Source organism: Arvicanthis niloticus, chromosome 13 (assembly GCF_011762505.2).
Source record: "Arvicanthis niloticus isolate mArvNil1 chromosome 13, mArvNil1.pat.X, whole genome shotgun sequence".
Lineage (NCBI taxonomy): Eukaryota > Metazoa > Chordata > Mammalia > Rodentia > Muridae > Arvicanthis > Arvicanthis niloticus.
In genome coordinates, this window is record NC_047670.1 from 52995806 (window position 1) to 53014391 (window position 18586).

The 18586-nt window shown below is 49.8% G+C and overlaps 1 protein-coding gene and 1 long non-coding RNA gene across 4 annotated transcripts in view; one reads left to right on the forward strand and one right to left on the reverse strand.

Annotated features, from left to right (window-relative positions):
• Nucleotides 1–12968, forward strand: part of LOC143434107 (uncharacterized) — a 28945-nt gene extending 15977 nt beyond the window's left edge. For both annotated transcript variants that reach the window (XR_013103353.1, XR_013103352.1), the window contains 3 exons: nucleotides 10975–11148; nucleotides 11518–11932; nucleotides 12771–12968. This is a non-coding gene — a long non-coding RNA (uncharacterized LOC143434107). The remainder of the gene's footprint in view (nucleotides 1–10974; nucleotides 11149–11517; nucleotides 11933–12770) is intronic.
• On the reverse strand, nucleotides 1637–14959 carry Txn2 (thioredoxin 2). 2 transcript variants are annotated; one of them, XM_034517097.2, is made up of 4 exons: nucleotides 14803–14959; nucleotides 13643–13905; nucleotides 10791–10914; nucleotides 1637–2416 (listed from the first exon to the last, which is right to left on the reverse strand). In XM_034517097.2, the coding sequence occupies exons 2-4, from the start codon at nucleotides 13903–13905 to the stop codon at nucleotides 2303–2305; spliced, it is 501 nt and encodes a 166-aa protein (XP_034372988.1). In that variant the 5' UTR covers nucleotides 14803–14959; the 3' UTR covers nucleotides 1637–2302. The 2 variants fall into 2 exon arrangements, with proteins under 2 accessions (XP_034372988.1, XP_076767694.1); XM_076911579.1 differs by having other exon boundaries at nucleotides 13643–13958; nucleotides 14803–14873.
• Nucleotides 14960–18586: the final 3627 nt, after the last annotated feature.

The following is an 18586-nucleotide window of genomic DNA, read 5'->3' on the forward strand; positions in this document are numbered from 1 at the left end:
TGAGGTCAGCACCCAGAATTAAGCAGATCACCTAGTGCGTTCTGTGCTCACAGTCAGTGACTCACAGACACATAATCATTGGCAGAGGCTGCCAATCTGGGACAGCTGTGTCTCTCGTCCTGGGCTCACCTTGGCTGTGGAAGCACCTTTTAAGGAGGGGGAACTTGGTTCCTGCCCTCTGCCAGGCTCTCCACATCTCTCTAGGAGTCATACTCCCACCTGGGTTTGTATCTGGCAACGTCAGTCAGTCAGTTTTTAGCTGTGACCTTGGGCAGGTCCATTTCTCTGAACTGATTCCTTTGCTTATATATGGAAATGACCCTTGCCTCATCAGAGTGGAATTAAATGAGGTAATGTATGTTGAAGTGCTTGGTGAACGGTACCTTTTAAGGGGTGGTAGTGGGGTACAGTAGGGCAGACTCTTGTTTTGCCCACACCCCCTTCCTTATGGAGTATTTGAAGTTACTCAACTCAGCTGGGTCCTTCTTTTATAAAATAGGCCCACACTCCTTCTTGGCCTGTGACATGAAAGCCCCGTATTTTATATAGTGATGGGGGCTGGGGGTGTAGCTCAGTTGGTAGCGCCCTTGCTTGTTGTGTATGAAGACCTGGGCTCAATCCCCAGCACTGAATAAAATTAGGGGTGGTGATATATGCCTGTAATCCCAAAACTCCAGGGGGTGGGAGGGACGATCAAGGAGTTCAAGACATCCTTAGCAAGCAAAAGACTAGCTGGATATACATGAAACAGTCTCAAAACGCGAGGGCATAGAAGACAAGTCACTGGTGGGCTTCATGGCCTTGGCCATGCTTTCTAACCTCTGACCCTAATATACTCTTTGGAGGCTACTATGAAGACACTGACCACGCCCAGTACCCAGGAGGGGTCCTGACCGAAGGCTGTCATTCATTTAGCTTGCTTGTGGTCTCTGCAGAACAGTCACTAGGCCAGTTTTCTTCCAGCCCTGAGGTCTTTTGGACTTCCACTCTCTCCACCACTCTGTTTCAGCAAGGGCAGCCTTCTTGTTTGTCCCCAGGTGGATCCCCCCCTCTCAGTGGGTTGTAATGAAACCATGTATATCATTGTGAGGAATGCACACGCCTCAGGACACTGCAAACTCAGTTCAGAGGGCGTGAGGACCCTCTGTCTTCAAGTACTGGGGACTTACTGAAAACTGGCATCAAGCGATAGTGGCCCCTTGGCCCTGGGAGGGCGACAGGCTGGGCTTTCTTGGTTGGGCAGCCTGGCACTCTTTGTAGGCAAGGGAGCAGGAGAGGGAACAGGATGGGTGGAGGGTCCGGTCCCAAGGACTAGACCTTCCTGTGGGCCTACATGGGAAGAGGTGCCACCCAGCCAGGAGGGGTCAGAAGCCAGTCCCAGAAGAAGGCCCCGAAAGGCTGAGGGAATCCAGGTTTCTGAGACAACCGCTTTTGGTAGAGCCCAGCCTACATTCCTTGACCTCTTGTCTGCATTTTGGGAAACAGTACACCAACCTCTGGGCCTTAGAGGCATGCCCAGACCAAGAGCCATGACAGACACGAGAGGGGTGGAGAACCCGAGAGGAACTGGGGACAGTGGTGGGCCCGGGAATACCCATCCATCCTAAGTGCTCAGTACCCACAGAAGAGCAGCCGGTGGCAGTGCGAACCTGGTTTTATTGGTCTGACTTGTTCACAGCTCCTCCTCCTGCTCAGGGCACCAGAACCAAGGTCCAGCTAACCCAGGGAGGGGACAAGGAAGAGAAGGGACAGATATAGGGTATGGGTTGGGCTCTGTTCTTCACAGCAAGAGGTAGAAGGGCCAATAAAGTTCTTTATTATAGACCTACAAAAAAATGAGAGAATTAGACATTACTCTCACTTGTTCAACTTCTAGTTTCCTTTTCAAGCAGAGGCAAGAACTGTGTCAAGAGGCAAATGCATGGGGCTGGGGCTTCAGATCAGAGGACCACAGAGATGGGGAACAGGCGACCACCTGTGCAGTCAGGCCACAGGCTGGCCCAGGCTTTTTCCAGCATCTAGGGGAAGAGTGACAGGCCCTAGGAGCACACAGTAGGTGCACAGGATGCCCCCCACACCAGTGGCAGCATTGCTCCTCTCCTGACCACCCTGGCTGAGGGATAGCTCTGAAGTGCTGGTGGCTTTTAGGTTTGGAGGTCTGCTGTCAAAGGCAAGACCCACAAGGACAAAACAGAAGGGCAGGGCAGGAAGGGTGACAGCTGAAGGTTGGGAGTTCTACTAGGCTCCTCCCCAAACAGGCTTCCAGCAGGCCAGGGCAGAAGTCAAGCCTCTTCCCTGCTTGTCAGCCAATCAGCTTCTTCAGGAAGGCTTCTAGCTGGTCCTCGTCCTTGATGCCCACAAACTTGTCCACCACGTCCCCATTCTTGATGGCTAGCACAGTAGGCACAGCTGACACCTGGGTGAAGGAACCACAGTACAAATCACTTGGAAGTGAATGTATCTCATGCGCCTTCCCTAAGTCTCTGTTGAGAAGGCCAAAGTCACAGGAAGTGCCAAAGGAAATGAGATCTTTGCTTGGTGCAGGGACTTGAGGAGGCCCATCCATTAAAGCTTCTTCTACTGCAAGCTCTCAGCATCCTCCTCCTCCCTGAACCACAGGACCGACTCACTGGTCCAGCAGTTTGGCTGGAGTGCTGGGATGAGAATAGTCGGTGCGTGTGTGTGCTGCATGCCAGGCTACTTTCTGAGCCTCATGGCCTTTCTGTGTACTGGGCACGCATGGTTTACCTTAAATGTTTGAGATGGAACTCAGGGGTCAGGGATGTGAGCTCCAGGGCTGGGTAACCCCACCTCACTCCTACCCTGGGTGAACCTGGTAAGTGGTTTATTGCCACAAGTCTCGGCTTGTGGAGACATCGATAATACTTTTAGTTGGGCACAGGAATGCCAAGGGACACACGCTAAGACAGGGTGCAGGGCGCACTATGGGTGTGGTGGGCTTGACCTGCCAAGGACCACGTTGGTGGGCTTTGGTTATCAGGGACCAGAAACTCGCAGCCTCTTCCTGCACAGGGTAGAAGGGGGTAGTCATATGTGATCGGAGGCTTTAATGAGGGCTGGCAGACAGAAAGGGAGCATTCCTGCTCCAAGAGGCACCGCCTCCACAGCTCTGGAGACTCATACAGATTACATGAAATACATGCGAGGCTGGCTGGCCTAGCATGGCGGATTGCCCAATGCTTGGTATTTGCTGGCATTAGAGAACCTACATAAACGAAGTAAGATAAACGGGGACCTAGCTTACGTACAAGTTAACTACAAAGCAACAAGGGCAAGGTACAGAAACCCACTAGGTCTCCACACGGCCTGAGGGCTGTGGGATGAGTCAGCTCAGAGGCCAGACTGAGACTATGATCAAAGTGGGCAAAAGAGAGAAGTGAAGGCCACTTGGCCCCATCCTACAGCCCCCACTGGTCATGTGACAGGTCCTAATGAGAAAAGCACTTTAGTACCTCCGGTCCCTTTAACGATGGTCCTGGGGGTGATGTGGGTGGCATAGGATATATGCCAGAAACAGGAATTGGAATGACCATGAGTGTCCCTGGTCACAGCCTTCCTGTGGGGTCTTGTCCTTGTCAGACTCTGGCATAGGTGGTGGCATTAAACAGCCCAGCATCAGGCTTGCACTATCTCCAGGAAAAAGCAGTGACCAGCAAAAGAGGTTCCAGGAACCGCCATTAGGTGTGTTTGTGCACCCTCTAGTGGCCAGTGAATGAGCTGCAGCATCCGGAGGCTGGAAACTCAGGGACAACCAGTAGCTTAAGCATTCTGTCCCTTTACAATAAATATTCCATTTTTAAGACGTGGCTTAGGGTTGAGGGTGTGGCTCAGTGGTAGAGTACTTGCCTAGCAGGCGTGAGGCCATCCCAACCCCCAAAACAAAATAAGGAGCTTCTCTTTGTCTGGTCCCTTTGGCCTGTTTAAGCAGGCCTCTCCTCTCCCTTTGACACATTCAAGGTGGATGAAGTTTCCCTCTTGTACAGTTGTGCTGTGTGCAAGCCTCTGTGTGTGCTGGGATACACAAAGACCAGGCTAGTGTCCATGACGATTGAGGTCTGGCCACTACTGATCAAGGGCTTTCTCATAAGTCTGGGCACCATGCATGTAGACATGCATGCATGTAGCTGCAGGCTCCAGAACACTGTTTCTAGAGGGGTATCTGGGCTGTGTCAGGACTCAGGCTTCTGCTGCTCAACCATAGAGGCTCAGTGCTTAGAACAGACCATCAACAATAATGCATGGGCCCTTGTACATGGTCTTGGAAAAGTGTTGGGAACACAGAGACAAGGACAAGGCACTTCTCACTTCCAGCGGGACAATAGGAATCAAGGGCTGGGGAAAGGGCATGCGCAGACATGCTGCCTGTCCTGCTCCAAGAAGCCATGGGGCTTCCTAGCCTGGAACGTGAATGTTCATATGGCCTCTCCCAACTGACCTGCGACATCTCGTGTCTCACCCTGACATACCAGCCAGCAACTCTGCTAGGAAACTGTCAAAGGATAGCACAGCGGATACCACAGGAAGCTGGTGACCTCTGTGGCTGAGGAACACACAGTGGGTGGAGGATGCTTTAAGTGTCATGGAATATCCTGGGTGCTTACACAGAAGCAAGCTCACAGAATGCTGATTCCCAGGTTGGTCCATTTTATTAGTTTTTGCATACAGGTGTTGTCACTGAGTGAGTGACATCCTAACCCTCCTGCAGCATCATTTTAGATACGAGAAGACTGGAGCTCATAGCATCGATTTCAAGACGATTCAGTAAGTTAAGCAGGGATTCCAAACAAGAAACACAGTGTGTTTGGCTCTGCTTCTGCTGGACTGTGAAGGGTAACAGCCAGAGAGAACAGAGACACCCCAGCGGGTAAAGGCAATTCAGAGAAGCATTCAACGGCACCATGCTCTAAATAAAAAAACGCCAAAGCAAAGGTCTTGTAAAAGTGAATACAAGAGAGTTCTTAGGAAAACCATGATTGCTAGGCATGTCGCCTTTAATCCCAGCATTCGGGAGGCAGAGGCAGGGAGATCTCTGCGTTCAAAGCCAGCCTGGTCTACAGAGTGAGTTCCAGGGCAGCCAGGGCTACACAGAGAAACCCTGTCTCGAAAAACCAAAAAAAGAAAAAAAACAAAAAAACAAAAAAACAAAAAAAAAAAAAAGAAAAAGAAAAAAAAAAAAAGAAAGAAAAAGAAAAACCCAAACCCACTATTGAACAAACGAAACAGGGTTGGAAAGATGGCTTAGTAGGTAAGGCACTTGCCACCAAGCTTGAGGACCTGAGTTCAAGCCACTGGACCCACACGGTTGAAGGAGAGAACAGACTCCGGATGTCATCCTAAAACCATGCAGACACGGGGCCGGGGAGATGGCTCCAATGCTATGCAGCTATGAAGACCAGAGTTTGGATCCCAACGCCCATGTAAGATTGGGTGGGTATGGTGACTGCCTACATTCCCAGCACTCTAGATGCAGAGAATCCTGCCGCATGCAGGCTAGCTGATCGGTGAGCTCTGTACTCAACTGAGAGACCCTGCCTCAATAAATAAAGTGGAGTGCAAGCAAGGAGCACACCCAACAGCACCTTTAAGGCTGCATGCGCACAGGCACCCAGCACACACATAGTTGTGTGTACACACAGCTATTTAGGAATGACGAAATTACCTCCTTCCTGAGACTCTGGGTCAGCTTTTTTATTTCCCTCTCTTCAGGAAGAAGCCCAGGGCTTTTGGCATACACCCTCAGTCCTTGAATCTGCTCTTTAAGTGTGGCGGCCTCCCCGGTTGTTGATTCAGCCTCAGAGGGCAGAGACAAAGGATTCTACAGCAATCCGGCTGGCAAGCTCTGGGTTTGAGAGACCTTCCTCGATGAACAGGTGATACGGATGATTCCCAACATCTACCGTGGGCCTCCACATGAACGCACACACAGAACCCCACACAAGCAGAATCATGCATTATGCACATATGAAACATGGAAAAGAAAAAGAACAAATACCCCAGGAGGACCAGAGAGGTCGCTGGGTGGGTAGAGGCACTTGTCACAAAGCTTGACAACCTGAGTCCAATCATCGAAACCCACATAATGGTGAGAACCAATGGCCACAAGTTGTCCTCTGACCCTACACAACAGGCCACACTCAGGTTTGAGAGGCACTTATCTCCAAACAGGGGGATCAGAAAGGATTAAAACATCATCTATTTTAAACTAGTTAGTGATTTGTCTATTGGGGTATACATACTAAAAAGGAAAAACCACCAAAACAAAAAGACAAACCAGGCTGTGGACATGGATCAGTTGGTAGGATGCCCGCTTAGCAAGCAAAGCCTCAGGCTCATCCCAATTTAAACTGGGAGTGGTGGTACGTGCCTTTTAATCTCAGTACTTGGAGGCAGAAAGATAAGGAGTTCAAAGCCATCCTCTGCTACATACTGAGTTTGGGTCCAGTCTGGACCACACAAAACATGACAAGCCCCACCCCCCTCTTCTCAAAGAAAAAAAGAAGAAATAAATAAATAAAAGTTTTAGACAAGCCACAGGAGCAATGGTGGTCAGGATACAGGAGAATCCACTTGTCCTCACCTGCGACCGGATCACACCTTCAAGTGCAAGGCCGAGGGAGAGAGAAGCCTCGGGGGACAGCAGATGGCCCGCTCCTCCCTACTTGCTCCCCAGGAACTGTAAGGTCTCAGTGGTCAGGTCAGACAGAGGGGTGAAAGCCTTGGGCTCCCAAGATGAGACTATACAGAACAGGAGTGGGGGCTGTCAGGGAACCCCGAAGGCCTCGAGGACTTTCCCTCCCTCTCCTTTAGCGCAGTGGAGTGGAGCCGGCAATGGAGGAAGGCTAAGGGGTCAGGAAGGCTTGGGAAGTAGCTGCCTCTGAGAACTGCTTTGAGCAATTCTTCTGACAAGCTTGCCCACACATCTGGAAGAGGGCTTGAGACCTTATAGGAATCATCCCAGGGGCCTGGGGATTGCTTGGTAGCAACTTTCTTCTCGGCTTCTCTTTAGAAAGGCTAGGTTTAAGGAAGAAAGGGCAAGGGGCAGGCAAAATAATCCCGTTGGGATTCACGGGACCTCAGTGTCCCCAGCCTAGGGCTTGACAAAACAAGGAGGCTAGTGCAGAGGCCTTTCTGTGTAATCTGAGCACTGTGTGGACGGTGGGCAGGCAGAGGATAAGAGTCCCAAAGGAGTCCTCCACTTGCCTCATCACAGGCTGTCCACACTCATCCCATCCCAGGCTCCCTGGAATGTAGGAGGAGTTATGGTGCTGGGAACTTCAGTCACCCGTGGGATCCAGGGGACCCATTGGTGGAAGTCTGCTTTATGCCTTACTAGTTCCCAAGCTTCCCCATGTGGTTGGTCTGCAGCTTTCTGCCAAACACATGATGCTGAAGCCAACACGGGAGCACCTGAGGGTCCCAGAAGGCAGCCTGGAAATCAGAGGTTGACCCATGCCTCGTGTTCCTCTGTGGCTCCAGCCCTGAGCTCTTACCAGAAGGCCAAAGATTCACACCTGCTAGGACCTTGGGTGGGAATGGGAGGCCCTGTCTTCTCAGCATGCATTTCCTCTCTTCTGCCCCAGGCAGCCATATTTCTTCCCTTTGACTAACCATCCCATTTTCCGTCCAGCTCAAGAGAGGGGCAACTTTTCCCACACTGTCCACCCCCGTTTCCTGCCATGGGCTCTGGTCGGAGGACAGGTAACTGTACTCCCGATGCTTTTGGGGAGGTAAACCTGGTTAACTGAGTCTGTGTCTGAACTCTGAAAAAAAGCTCCCCAACCCTCTCAGCCTCCTGCATCCAAGGGGTGGGAAAGGTTCACCCTGGCCTTGGGGTTTCAAGAGAGGTAGATTTTTCAAAGAACAGAACTTTCCAGGATGACTTGATGTTGGCCTTGGGCTTACAGGCAGGCATATACCGCCATGCCTGGCTTGCACACATCCTGAGTCTTAAATATCGGCACCTGCCAGGTGGTGGTGGCACACGCCTTTAATCCCAGCACTCGGGAGGCAGAGGTAAGCGGATTTCTGAGTTCGAGGCCAGCCTGGTCTACAGGACAGCCAGGACTACACAGAGAAACCCTGTCTTGAAAAATCAAAAAAAAAAAAAATCAGCACCCACTTTTCCCTTTCTTTAAAACACTCTGAGAACCAGACCAAACACTTCTGTGAAGCAGAGCTGGTCCCCAGGCAGCCAGGTGTGACCTCGACTCTGTCAGAGTGTCAGCGTCGGCACAGCCTCCAGAGAAGGCCCTGCTCCAGTCTGGTCCGCTTTCCCAGCCTCCTGGCCTCCCAATCCTGCCCTTCCCTTCATCCAGCCCCGCAGCCACAAAGAGCCTCTCTCTTTCCTCAACTGTGGCGGTCCAGGGCCCACAGGATACCGCACGCCCCTGTATGGTCTGTGGCCAGCCCAGGGCCTCTGTCGGCCCTACCCAGCGGCCCTTTCCTGAGACACACACACTTCACTCACTGCTCCATGCAGGTCTCTGCTCTCGTGTTACCTCCTCTGAGACCAGAGTCCTCTGACAGACTGGATGGCGCGTGCTTGTGAGCAGTGCACTTGGATCAGAGATGCAAGGTCATTTTTACGTTGGCGACACCAAGGACAACCTGAGCTTCAGAAGATTTTTCCTCAAATGCCAAATCAAAGAACAAAACAAAAAGGGAAACAAAAGCCTCCCCCCATTTCCTCTCTCCACAGTACCCATCAGAATTTGGACATCTACACAGACGTCATTGGCTGGAGTGTCCCCAAGCCAAAACTTTAAATTCTGAACACTCTGAAAGCCAGAGTGTGTGTCCGTGACAGCCAAGGCCTATGTACTGGAAGCCCATACTTGAAAGTACTGAGTGGACCATGGCCCTCAGGCAAAATTCCATTGCTGCCCATGGCTGTCAACATTGTAACTGGAACATGCTATGGCCTTCAGTTTGTCCTGTGGCTGGGGACTTCAGAGAGAGCTGAGCTGCTCCAGAAGTCACTGCTCTGAAATGCCTCATGTGTTAACCACCTGCCCCTCCAGACACTCAAAGTTCTTTAAAAAAAAAAAAAAAATTGCAAACTTGTTTTTTAACTTTGATATTAATGTATTTAAATTTTTTTTTCAACACAGGGTTTCCCTGTGTAGCCCTGGCTGTTGCTCTGTAGACCAGGCTAGCCTTGAACTCTCAGAGATCCATCTGCCTCTGCCTCTTGAGTGCTAGAATTAGAGGTGTGAGCCTGGCTGTATTTGAATGTTTTTATTTATTTACTTATTTAAACTTAAAAAAAATTTTATGGGTGCGGGAATTTTGCCAACAAAGGCCAGAAGAGGGTGTCCGAGCCTCTGGGATGGATGGGTGTGCACTGTCATGTGGGTGCTGGGAATTGAACCTATGTCCTCCAGAAGAGCAGCCAGTGCTCTTAAACCACTGCACCATCTCTCCAGCCCCTCAACATTCCTGAATGCTGTTTGGTGAGGCCAGAGTGTGTTTTGTTTTGAAAATTTTCCCTTTGTTTTTCCTTTATGTGGGTGGGTGTTTTGCCTGCATGTTATATGTCAAATACACCTTGTACATGCCATGCCAGGGGAGGCCAGAAGAGAGCCATATCCTCTGGGCTGGTGTTACAGATGTTTGTGAGCAGACATGTGGGTGCTGGGGATTGAACCAAGGTCCCCTAGACACGAGTCAGTGCTCTTAACTGCTGAGCCATCTCTCTAGCCCCAAGCCCAGTGTTGTCTGCTGCCACATTCTGTTCATCAGGCAATAGGACCTGTCCCCAGGACTTGTGCTGGAGCAGTATGCCCACACAAGCAGGCCAACTCCTTCCTGTTTTTCTTGTTTTTTTTTTTTTTTTTTTTTTTTTTTTTTTTTTTTTTTAAGTGAGACTTAAGGCTCACTATGTAGCTCAGGCTGGCCTTGAACTTGAGGCCCTCTTCCTGCCTCTCTCTGGGTTTCAGGTGTAAAGCACCATTCTGGCTCCTTCAGGACTTTGTGTCCGGCTCTCTCTACTCTGCAGCCTTCACTCACGCTTCAGGTCAGAGGCTCCGGAATGTGATACCTTCTCTGTCTTGGCCACTCCCTCAGAACACCCCGCAGTGCCTCTTTTTTTTTTTTTTTTTTTTTTTTTTTTTTTTTTTTTTTTGGTTTTTCGAGACAGGGTTTCTCTGTGTAGCCCTGGCTGTCCTGGAACTCACCCTGTAGACCAGGCTGGCCTCGAACTCAGAAATCCGCCTGCCTCTGCCTCCCAAGTGCTGGGATTAAAGGCGTGCACCACCACTGCCCGGCTCCCGCAGTGCCTCTTCTCAGACAACTTTTCATCTCGGGGTGAAATAATCATCTTATCGAGTGTTCTCTCCAAACAGAACGAGAGACACTGGGGGACAAGGGTCTCCCCTTAAGTCCCCTTACTACGATCATACATACAATGTACACTTGGATGCAAGTGAGGTGGGTAGGACAGCAAGACCCAAGAGGATGGCTTGTAGCCGGACGTGATGGATGTGGTGGAGACTCCTACAACCCTAACGCTCGACTGGCTGAAACAGAAGCCATCAGGAGTTCGAGGACAGTTTGAATGATATGAAGCCCTATCTCAGAACACCAACGGCAGAGGAGGACCCAGTGCTGTGGGCCACATAATCCACTTCCTAATGGTGTCAGTGAATCAACAGAGCCATGTGCGCAAACCCCTGAAACCCTTGAAGTGAACACTAGGCACTTACTGGTTACTGGGTGGGCCCCACAGTGTTCCCACTCTGGCTTCCCCGAGGTAACTCTGCAACACATACCTCGTACTCAATGGCAAGGTCTGTGTGATCGTCAATGTCCACTTTGGCCATCACCACCTTCCCGTGCTGTTTGGCTACCATCTTCTCTAACCGAGGTCCGAGGATCTTGCAGGGGCCACACCACCTCAGAAGGTGAGAAGGGACAGTCAGTTCTGAGTGCTTGCTGCTCCACATTTCTCCCCAGAGCCTCCCTGGGCCCCACATGGACTCTGAAGGTGGAACTGAAGGGACGAAAACCCAGGAGCATCTTCACGGGCCAGCGTTTGTGCTGGAACCTTCTTAGAGCTATGCAGAAGCTTCAGAGATCACAGCCCCCAACAGAACCAAGGTCTGTGGGGTTCTTGCAGATGACAGGATGGTAAGGAGCATACCCTGGCAATGGGGTGCAGTCCAATAGTTCCTGAACTTGGGAGAGGGGTTTCTGGGCATGCCCATGGGGGATTATTTTGATGATGTAAACTGAGATATTGTGGGTGGGTGGCACCACTCTCCGAGCTAGGATTCTAGCTAGAATGTGAGTGTGCCAAGATGGGTGTCTACTGCTGGGAGCCTGCATGGTGGGAAAGGATCAAAGTCCAGAGGGCTAACCTCTGATCTCCACATGAATAACATGGTACCATCACGCATGCATGCACACACATAACGATATTTAAAAAAAAAAAAGCGGGGGCGGGGGAGCTGGGGAGCTGGGGTGTTGAGCACAGCATCCCTCTTTGCTTCATTTCAGAAACAATGCGACCAGTTGCCCCTGCCATTATGGCCCCTCCACTGTGATGGACCCTGCTTGGAACTGTGAGCCAGCTGCATTTCTCCCTTAAGTTTCTTTTGTCAGGGCATTTTGCCATAGCAACAGAAAGGTAATTAAGACAGGAAGAAACAGGAACAGGAATTTGAAACTAGCCTGGGCTACATAGTAAAGCCCAGTCTTGTTTGATGAAACAAACAGAGCCAGGATCACCTCAAGGTTGCTAAAGCATCTTTCCTTTCCTTTTTGTGTGTGTGGGGGCTGGGGGAAGGATGATGGTGGTGGTTTGGAACTTGACTTGTAGACTGAGCTGCCCTCAAACTCAGAGATCCATTTGTCTCTACCTTCTAGGTGCTGGGATTAAAGGTATGCACCACCACTGCCCAGCTACACAAAGGTAAACCTTTTTTTTTTTTTTTTTTTTTTTTTTTTTTTTTTTTTTTTTTTAATTGTAATTTATGTGCACTGGTATGAGGATATCAGATCCCCTGGAACTGGAGATACAGTTTGTGAGCTACCATATGGGTGCTAGGAATTGAACCCAGGTCCCCTGGAAAAGCAGCCACTGCTCTTAACCACTGAGCCATCTCTCCAGCCACTAGAATTTTTTTTTTTTTTTAAAGAAATATATATATAAAATATAAAAGGCCAGTGAGTGTCCTTGTCATCTAAGATTGGGCTCTTGGCCTTTTGGTTGAATCAGGTGTAAAGGTCTGGACATGAAGACCAGGCTAAAGTGCAGGCATCTCTAAAACACACTCCTATACTGAGAAGACACCTCCTGTCTACCCAAGGCGTGCTTGGAAACTACTATGACAGCACTGATACACACACACACACACACACACACACACACACACACTGTAGCTATCTTCAGACACACCAGAATAGGGCATTGGATCCCATTACAGATGGTTGTGAATCACCATGTGGTTGCTAGAAATTGAACTCGGGACCTCTGGAAGAACAGTCAGTGCTCTTAACTGCTAAGCCATCTCCCCAGGATTGTTTGTTAGACAAAATTTCTCTGCAGGACCCTTTCACTCCAGGGCTTTCTTGTTATTTTGTGTCAACTGCTGAGAATCATATTGGAACTGACAGGAGCGATCCCTCCTTGGCTGGGGTTCAGGAACTCTCCTAGGGCAGACAGTGTGCTATCATCTCTGTATGTGGTACCAGATGTGCGCCTGGCACTAAAGGAACAAACCTGAACCATGCGATCAACTACCTTGTAGGGGAAAAAAAAGGATCAGTCCACTGACTATTTCCTTCAGAAGCCCTTCACCAGACCAGGAAGGCAGAGATCCCTGGCGTCACCTCATGTTTATCCTTTTCTCTGACTTGGCACATACCAGTAAATGGTGGAAGCAGGAGGAGGGAAGTTCAAGCCTGACCCAGGCTACACATCGAGACCCTATCTCAACCCCTATCCCTTACCCCAAAACTTCCATTCGGAAATGTCAATCAATTAATAAATTTATATCTAAAAAGCCAGCCTGCAAGGCCTTTATCTCAGATGACAAGGACACTCACTGGCCTGTCCAAGGCAACATAGTGAGAGAAAGGACCAGGAAGAAAACAAATGAATCTGTGAGACTTGTCTAGAAAACTTGAAGGTAATTGGGCTCTTGGCCTTTTGGTTGAATCAGGTGTAAAGGTCTGGACATGAAGACCAGGCTAAAGTGCAGGCATTCCTATAGCTCTAAAACACACTCCTACGGTACTGAGAAGACACCTCCTGCCCACCCCAAGTGTGCTTGGGAACTACTATGGCGGCACTGATAACGTTTCGCCCAGCCCTTCCCAGTTTTAGTGGGTGGGATGTTAAAATACAATGATGTTATTCTACACTGGAGAAGACACTGAGCTTTTCGGGCAGTGAGATACAGGACACAGGCATGAGCAGCACTTCTCCGAGTGTGCTAGGAAGACTGTCAGTCTGTCTCCTATCACACTGCATACTTAAGGGCAGGCAGGCACTGGGTCTCAAAAGTCTTCACAATGAGTTTATGTAGGTAAAGCATCAAACACGGTTGAGAGTCATAGTGGCATTCAATAAATACTTGCTTAAATAAGACCCCCATCTCTTATTGCCCCCAGTACTCACTGTGCATGAAAGTCCACAACCACTGGTGTCTCACTGTTCACAACTCTGTCTTGAAAGTCAGGTCCATCCTGGACGTTAAAGGTTGTTGAACAGACTCTGGTGGTATGTACTGTCCGGGCTAGGCTGGGCGTTCCTGTTAGACCACCAGCATTGTACTGAGGGGTCTGCAGGGTCCTAGAGGTGAGGGAAGTCCACCCACCCTGAGGAGACTTCCTGGAGATGACTGAGGTCAGGAACCTCCTCAGGAGAAGCCGCTGAGCCATCTGTGGGAGAAAGAGGCACGAAGAGCTGGGCCACATAACTGGAAGTCAACACACTAGGAAAACAAAGTATTTTGGAACAATGAGGTGTTTGGGAACATGCAGAACTGGAAGCAAAATGCATGGAAATACTATAACATGAATTTTGAGGGCTAGTTGTAATGGGGCACGCCTGTCAATCCTTCACCTGGGAGGCTGAGGCAGGTGGGTATAAGGTCAGTTTGGGCTATACAATAAAACCTGGTCACTAAAACCTCAGCAAAGAAGATATCAAGAGGGGAGTGAGGAATGGGAATCACCGAACAGATAGATGTTGGGTCAGAAGGACAGAAAAACCGGGTTGACAACCAAACAGAAATCAAGACTGAGGTGGAATTAGAAAAGGCCGATGGAGGGAGAAACAAGGCTCAAATGGGTTACATCACTGGTTCTCCCTGCTAAACTCTGAAGAAACGTTATAATACGGTCCATATTCAGAGCAACAGGTAGGTTAAGGGACATGCCCAACGTCGTCCAGTTTTTGAAGTACAGTCAATTGGAACCCAAGGCCGTCTGTAAAATCTTTACTCTATCAGTCACTCTTTTATAAAAGTGTTTTCATGGGAAATTAAAGAAAGGGAAGCTGTCGAAGAATAGCAAAGAAGACTCCCAACTACGGAAGGAGGAACTAAGAGGCACAGGAACCAGACACAGGGTACCAAAGTAAAGAGGGTGGCATGTGTACGGAGGGAAGCCCAAAAAAGGAACACGGGGGGGGGGGGGAGAAGCGGGGAGACTGGGAGCACAGAACGCGCAGTTGCCGAAGCCACCTCCTCCCTCTAGGGGCTTCCCCCTGCCGATCGCCTTCCTGCATAGGAGCGCGCCGCCACCGCTGCTCAGCTCGCCCCGCAGGGATCCTACCTCCCGGCAGTGCGAACAGAGGGTTGCAGAGCCCAGTCGGCCTGCCCGTCAAGGGCACTCCTGTTGTCACTTCCTCAGGGGCGGGTCTAGCGTCATTTCCGGGAATGACTATCCGGACGGCGTCTCTCGGCAACTTGGGGGCGGCTCGGTTTTTTCACCAATGAGGATGACGGAAAATGATACGGCCTAGGGGGCGAGACCGGAAAAAAAGGGGATCGTGGAGGAGGGACCGGAAGATGTGTGGGACCTGTGAGGGAGGAGATGGGTGGGAGGGCTTTGGAACAAGCTCCTGCTGTGTTGCGCCCTCTTGGCATTGCCCACCCTTGGATCTGGGCTCTTGAAAGGGCTGGAAGGCTGTGTTCACTTTAATGCCGAGGAAGCTCTGTTCCACAGAAGCTTTAGTGTTTAAAGGAAGAGATTCCCGGGCTAGGGTTATGGCTCAATGGGGTGCCTGCCTAGCACACCCGAAGCCTGGGTTCTCAATACCAAGTAAACCTGGTGTGATGGCACACACAGAATCCCAGAACCCTGGAGGGCTCAGGAGTTCAAATTCATACGTAACTGCTTAGGAGATACGTGAGATCCTATCGTGTGTGTGTGTGTGTGTGTGCGCACGTGTGATTTTTTTTTTTTTAAAGAATTACTTATTATGTATGAGTACACTGTTGTTTTCAGACACACCAGAAGAGGGCATCGGATCCTATTACACACAGTTGTAAGCCACCATGTGGTTTCTGGGAATTAAACTCAGGACCTCTAGAAGAGCAGTCAGTGGTCTTAACTGCTGAGCCATCTCTCCAGCCCTCTTTGTATTCTTTTTTCCCCTCCCCCCTTTTCCCCCTCCCCCTCCCCCTCTCCTTTCTGTCTTCTTACCTCTTTTTTCCCTCCCTCTCTTTCTACCTCTGTTATCTCTCCATCTCTCCCCCCAATCCCTCTTTTTTTTGGGGGGGGGGGTTCAAGACAGGGTTTCTCTGTGTAGCCCTGGCTGTCCTGGAACTCACTCTGTAGACCAGGCTGGCCTCGAAGTCAGAAATCCACCTGCCTCTACCTCCCAAGTGCTGGGATTAAAGGTGTGCGCCACCAACGCCCGGCTCACATATCTCTTTTTCTTTCTTTCTTAGATAGAGTCTCATTTAACCCAGACTAGGTTTTATGTGGTACTAGGACTGAGCTAAGCAAACGCTTTGTCAGCTGAGCTCTGCCCCCAGATTCAGTCCTTATTTCTCACTCTCTTGGCAGCCCTGAAGTGTGTGTGGGCTCTCTGCAAACACCACGTCCCGAGAGAGTAATGATTGGTGATCTGAGTGAGGCAGGAAGGCAGCCTAGTTCGACGTGACTCAGTAGCTGGTGTTGGATCACACTTTGAGAGTCCAACTCCAGATGATTTATTTTAGACATATTTAAGTACAATACAATTTGGGAAAAGTTTCCTGGTGATAATTAACTCAGTCCCAGGTGCACAATAAAGCTTAAGACACGACTGCAGTGAAAGTTGTTGTAAAGTACATGTCATGTCTTCCATAAAGATGGGTTCTATAGATTGACTACGTGTGACATCTTAAGGATCTGGGGGAGGATCTGGTGTGTCTTGATCAGACAGATAGTACAGAGGTCACCACCTCTGTTCCTAGCCAGCTCCACTCCCAGCCTGCTAGGTAGAAAACAGGTTATGCATCTCTCCCTTTGAAGAGACAACCCTGCACGGTTAACATTCTTGGTTTCTGTGTCGCTTATCTGTGAGCACAGAAATGCCTGTGCTTCCCATCCTACAGGGTCTATCTCCAGTACTTGCCTCAGGGACTGACATCGGGAGGTTCCGAGTGACTCTAGGAGGTGCAGCAGTGACCCAGAGTAAGTTCTACCTCCAGATCCGTTTTCCTCACCGCATTCCGAAGCCCCACTGTACCCTTCCAAAACCCACTGTCATGCTTGCCTCTGGCCCATCTTGGCCACATCCTGTTCTGTTTTGTCCTCTGTCCAATTGGCAGGTCCCAGTGCTGTGCAGGGCTTTTCCTCTGGGACAGAGTGTGGAAAACAAGCAGAGCTGCTGTAGCCAGCCGCTGCCATGTCAGCCTTCTACTTAGTAAAGTCTCCTGTCCACCGGAGGTAGATGAGGTCAGATATGAGCAGAGTGGCCTCTACCTTGTCTGACCGCGTCTCAGCCTCTACCCTCATCTGGGATGACAACCCACCCTTGGTGGGATACCGGGATCCCTGGCCTTCTGAGGTCAGTCTCCCTTGCTGCAGCTGTTGCTGATAATGCCAGGAGCCATCTGGCCTGGGTGCTCTTGCCCCTCCCACTTCCATATCTGCTTTTCTCTGTCTCCAGCACTTTCTCTTCCTCAGCCACCCACCCATCTTATTCAGCGTTTTCAGAGCAGTTTCTTGAGAGCCAATTTCCTAGCTTTGATCCACATTCTGAATTTTAACGTAGGGCCAGTCCTCTTTATGTCTGTTCTGTAGTCACCTCACCTTTGTTGGCCCGGGGCTTCTCATCTGAGAACAGTATGACTTCCTCAAAGAGGGGCTGTGAGCTAGCTCAGCAGTGCACAACTTTCATCCCAGCACTCAGGAGGTAGAGCCAAATGGATTTCTGAGTTCTAGACCAGCCTAGTCTACAGAGAGAGTTCCAGGACAGCCAGGACTACACAGAGAAACCCTGTCTCAGGGAACAAAAAAGGCTGTGACATTTTAAGAATGACAGGATATGGGAACTGGCATGATGTCAGTCCCCTTTCTCCTGCAGGTAGACAGCCTGTGACATAGGTTAAGCTCTCAGCAGGCTGCCAAGCAGCCCCTCAGGTGCTTGGCGGTACCTATGTCCCCAGACTGCTGCACTCACCAGTCCAAGTAGAGGGAAGGGAATCAGGCCAGGCAGCTACAACCATCTTTCAGATTATGAGTTATGAGCATTGGTGAAGTCAACACAGTGGTCAGCTTAAAGTTTTTTTTTTTATATTTACCGTTTATATGTATGAGGGTTTTGTCTACGTGTACGTATGTGCACCACGTGCCTTGCAGAGGTCAGAAGAAAGTGTTGGATCTCCTGGAAATGGTATCATGTAGGTGGTGGGAACTGAACCCAGGTCCCTTGTAAGAGCAACAAGTGCTCTTAACTGCTGAGACATCTCTCCAGCCCTCTGTGATTAGTTTTTAAAAAGTCAAAATTAGCAGGGCATGGGGGAACATGCCTTTGGTTCCAGCACTGAGGAGACTGAGGCAGGCGGATCTGTGCATTCAAGGTCAGCCTGGTTTATATGTAGCAAGTTCAGTCTAGCCGGGGCTATTAAGTGAAACCCTGTCTAAGAAAAAAAAAAAAAAAAAGAAGAAGAAGAAAGAAAGATCAGACTAGGGGATTGAGGCTGTGGCTCAGTTGGTAGTGTGCCTGCCTAGCATACACAGGGTCTGGGGTTTGAGCCCCAGCACTGCGTCATGGTACTGCATGCCTGTAATCCCACCACTCAGGAGGTGGAGACAGGAGAATGAGAAATTCCAAGTTGTTCTTGGCTACCTTCCAAGTTCCTAGCCAATATGGGCTACAGGGAACCTCATCTCATACAAAAGAAAACAATGAGACAGAGTTGAAAATGCCAGAATGTGCCAGCTGTTGTTAACCATTTGTTGATGGTTGTTGATGGTTGATTGATGGTTGTTGGCATTTGTTGATGTATGACATTGCTTTGTGACCAAAAAGAATTCTTTTCAGAGATGCTGAGATGACAGCCTTTAAAATGCTTCTCTTACTCTGGATTACGGTCAGAGAGTTTGAAATGTCCCAACAGAC

Bases quoted from the DNA above. Each gene is read 5' to 3' on its own strand.
- Txn2 (XM_076911579.1), bottom strand. From the start codon at position 13,941: ATGTGGCCCAGCTCTTCGTGCCTCTTTCTCCCACAGATGGCTCAGCGG. The intron at 10,915-13,642 runs GTGAGTACTGGG...TCACCTTCTGAG, and splicing joins GTTGTGGACTTTCATGCACA to GTGGTGTGGCCCCTGCAAGA. The intron at 2,417-10,790 runs GTATGTGTTGCA...TCCTTCACCCAG, and splicing joins ACCTTGCCATTGAGTACGAG to GTGTCAGCTGTGCCTACTGT.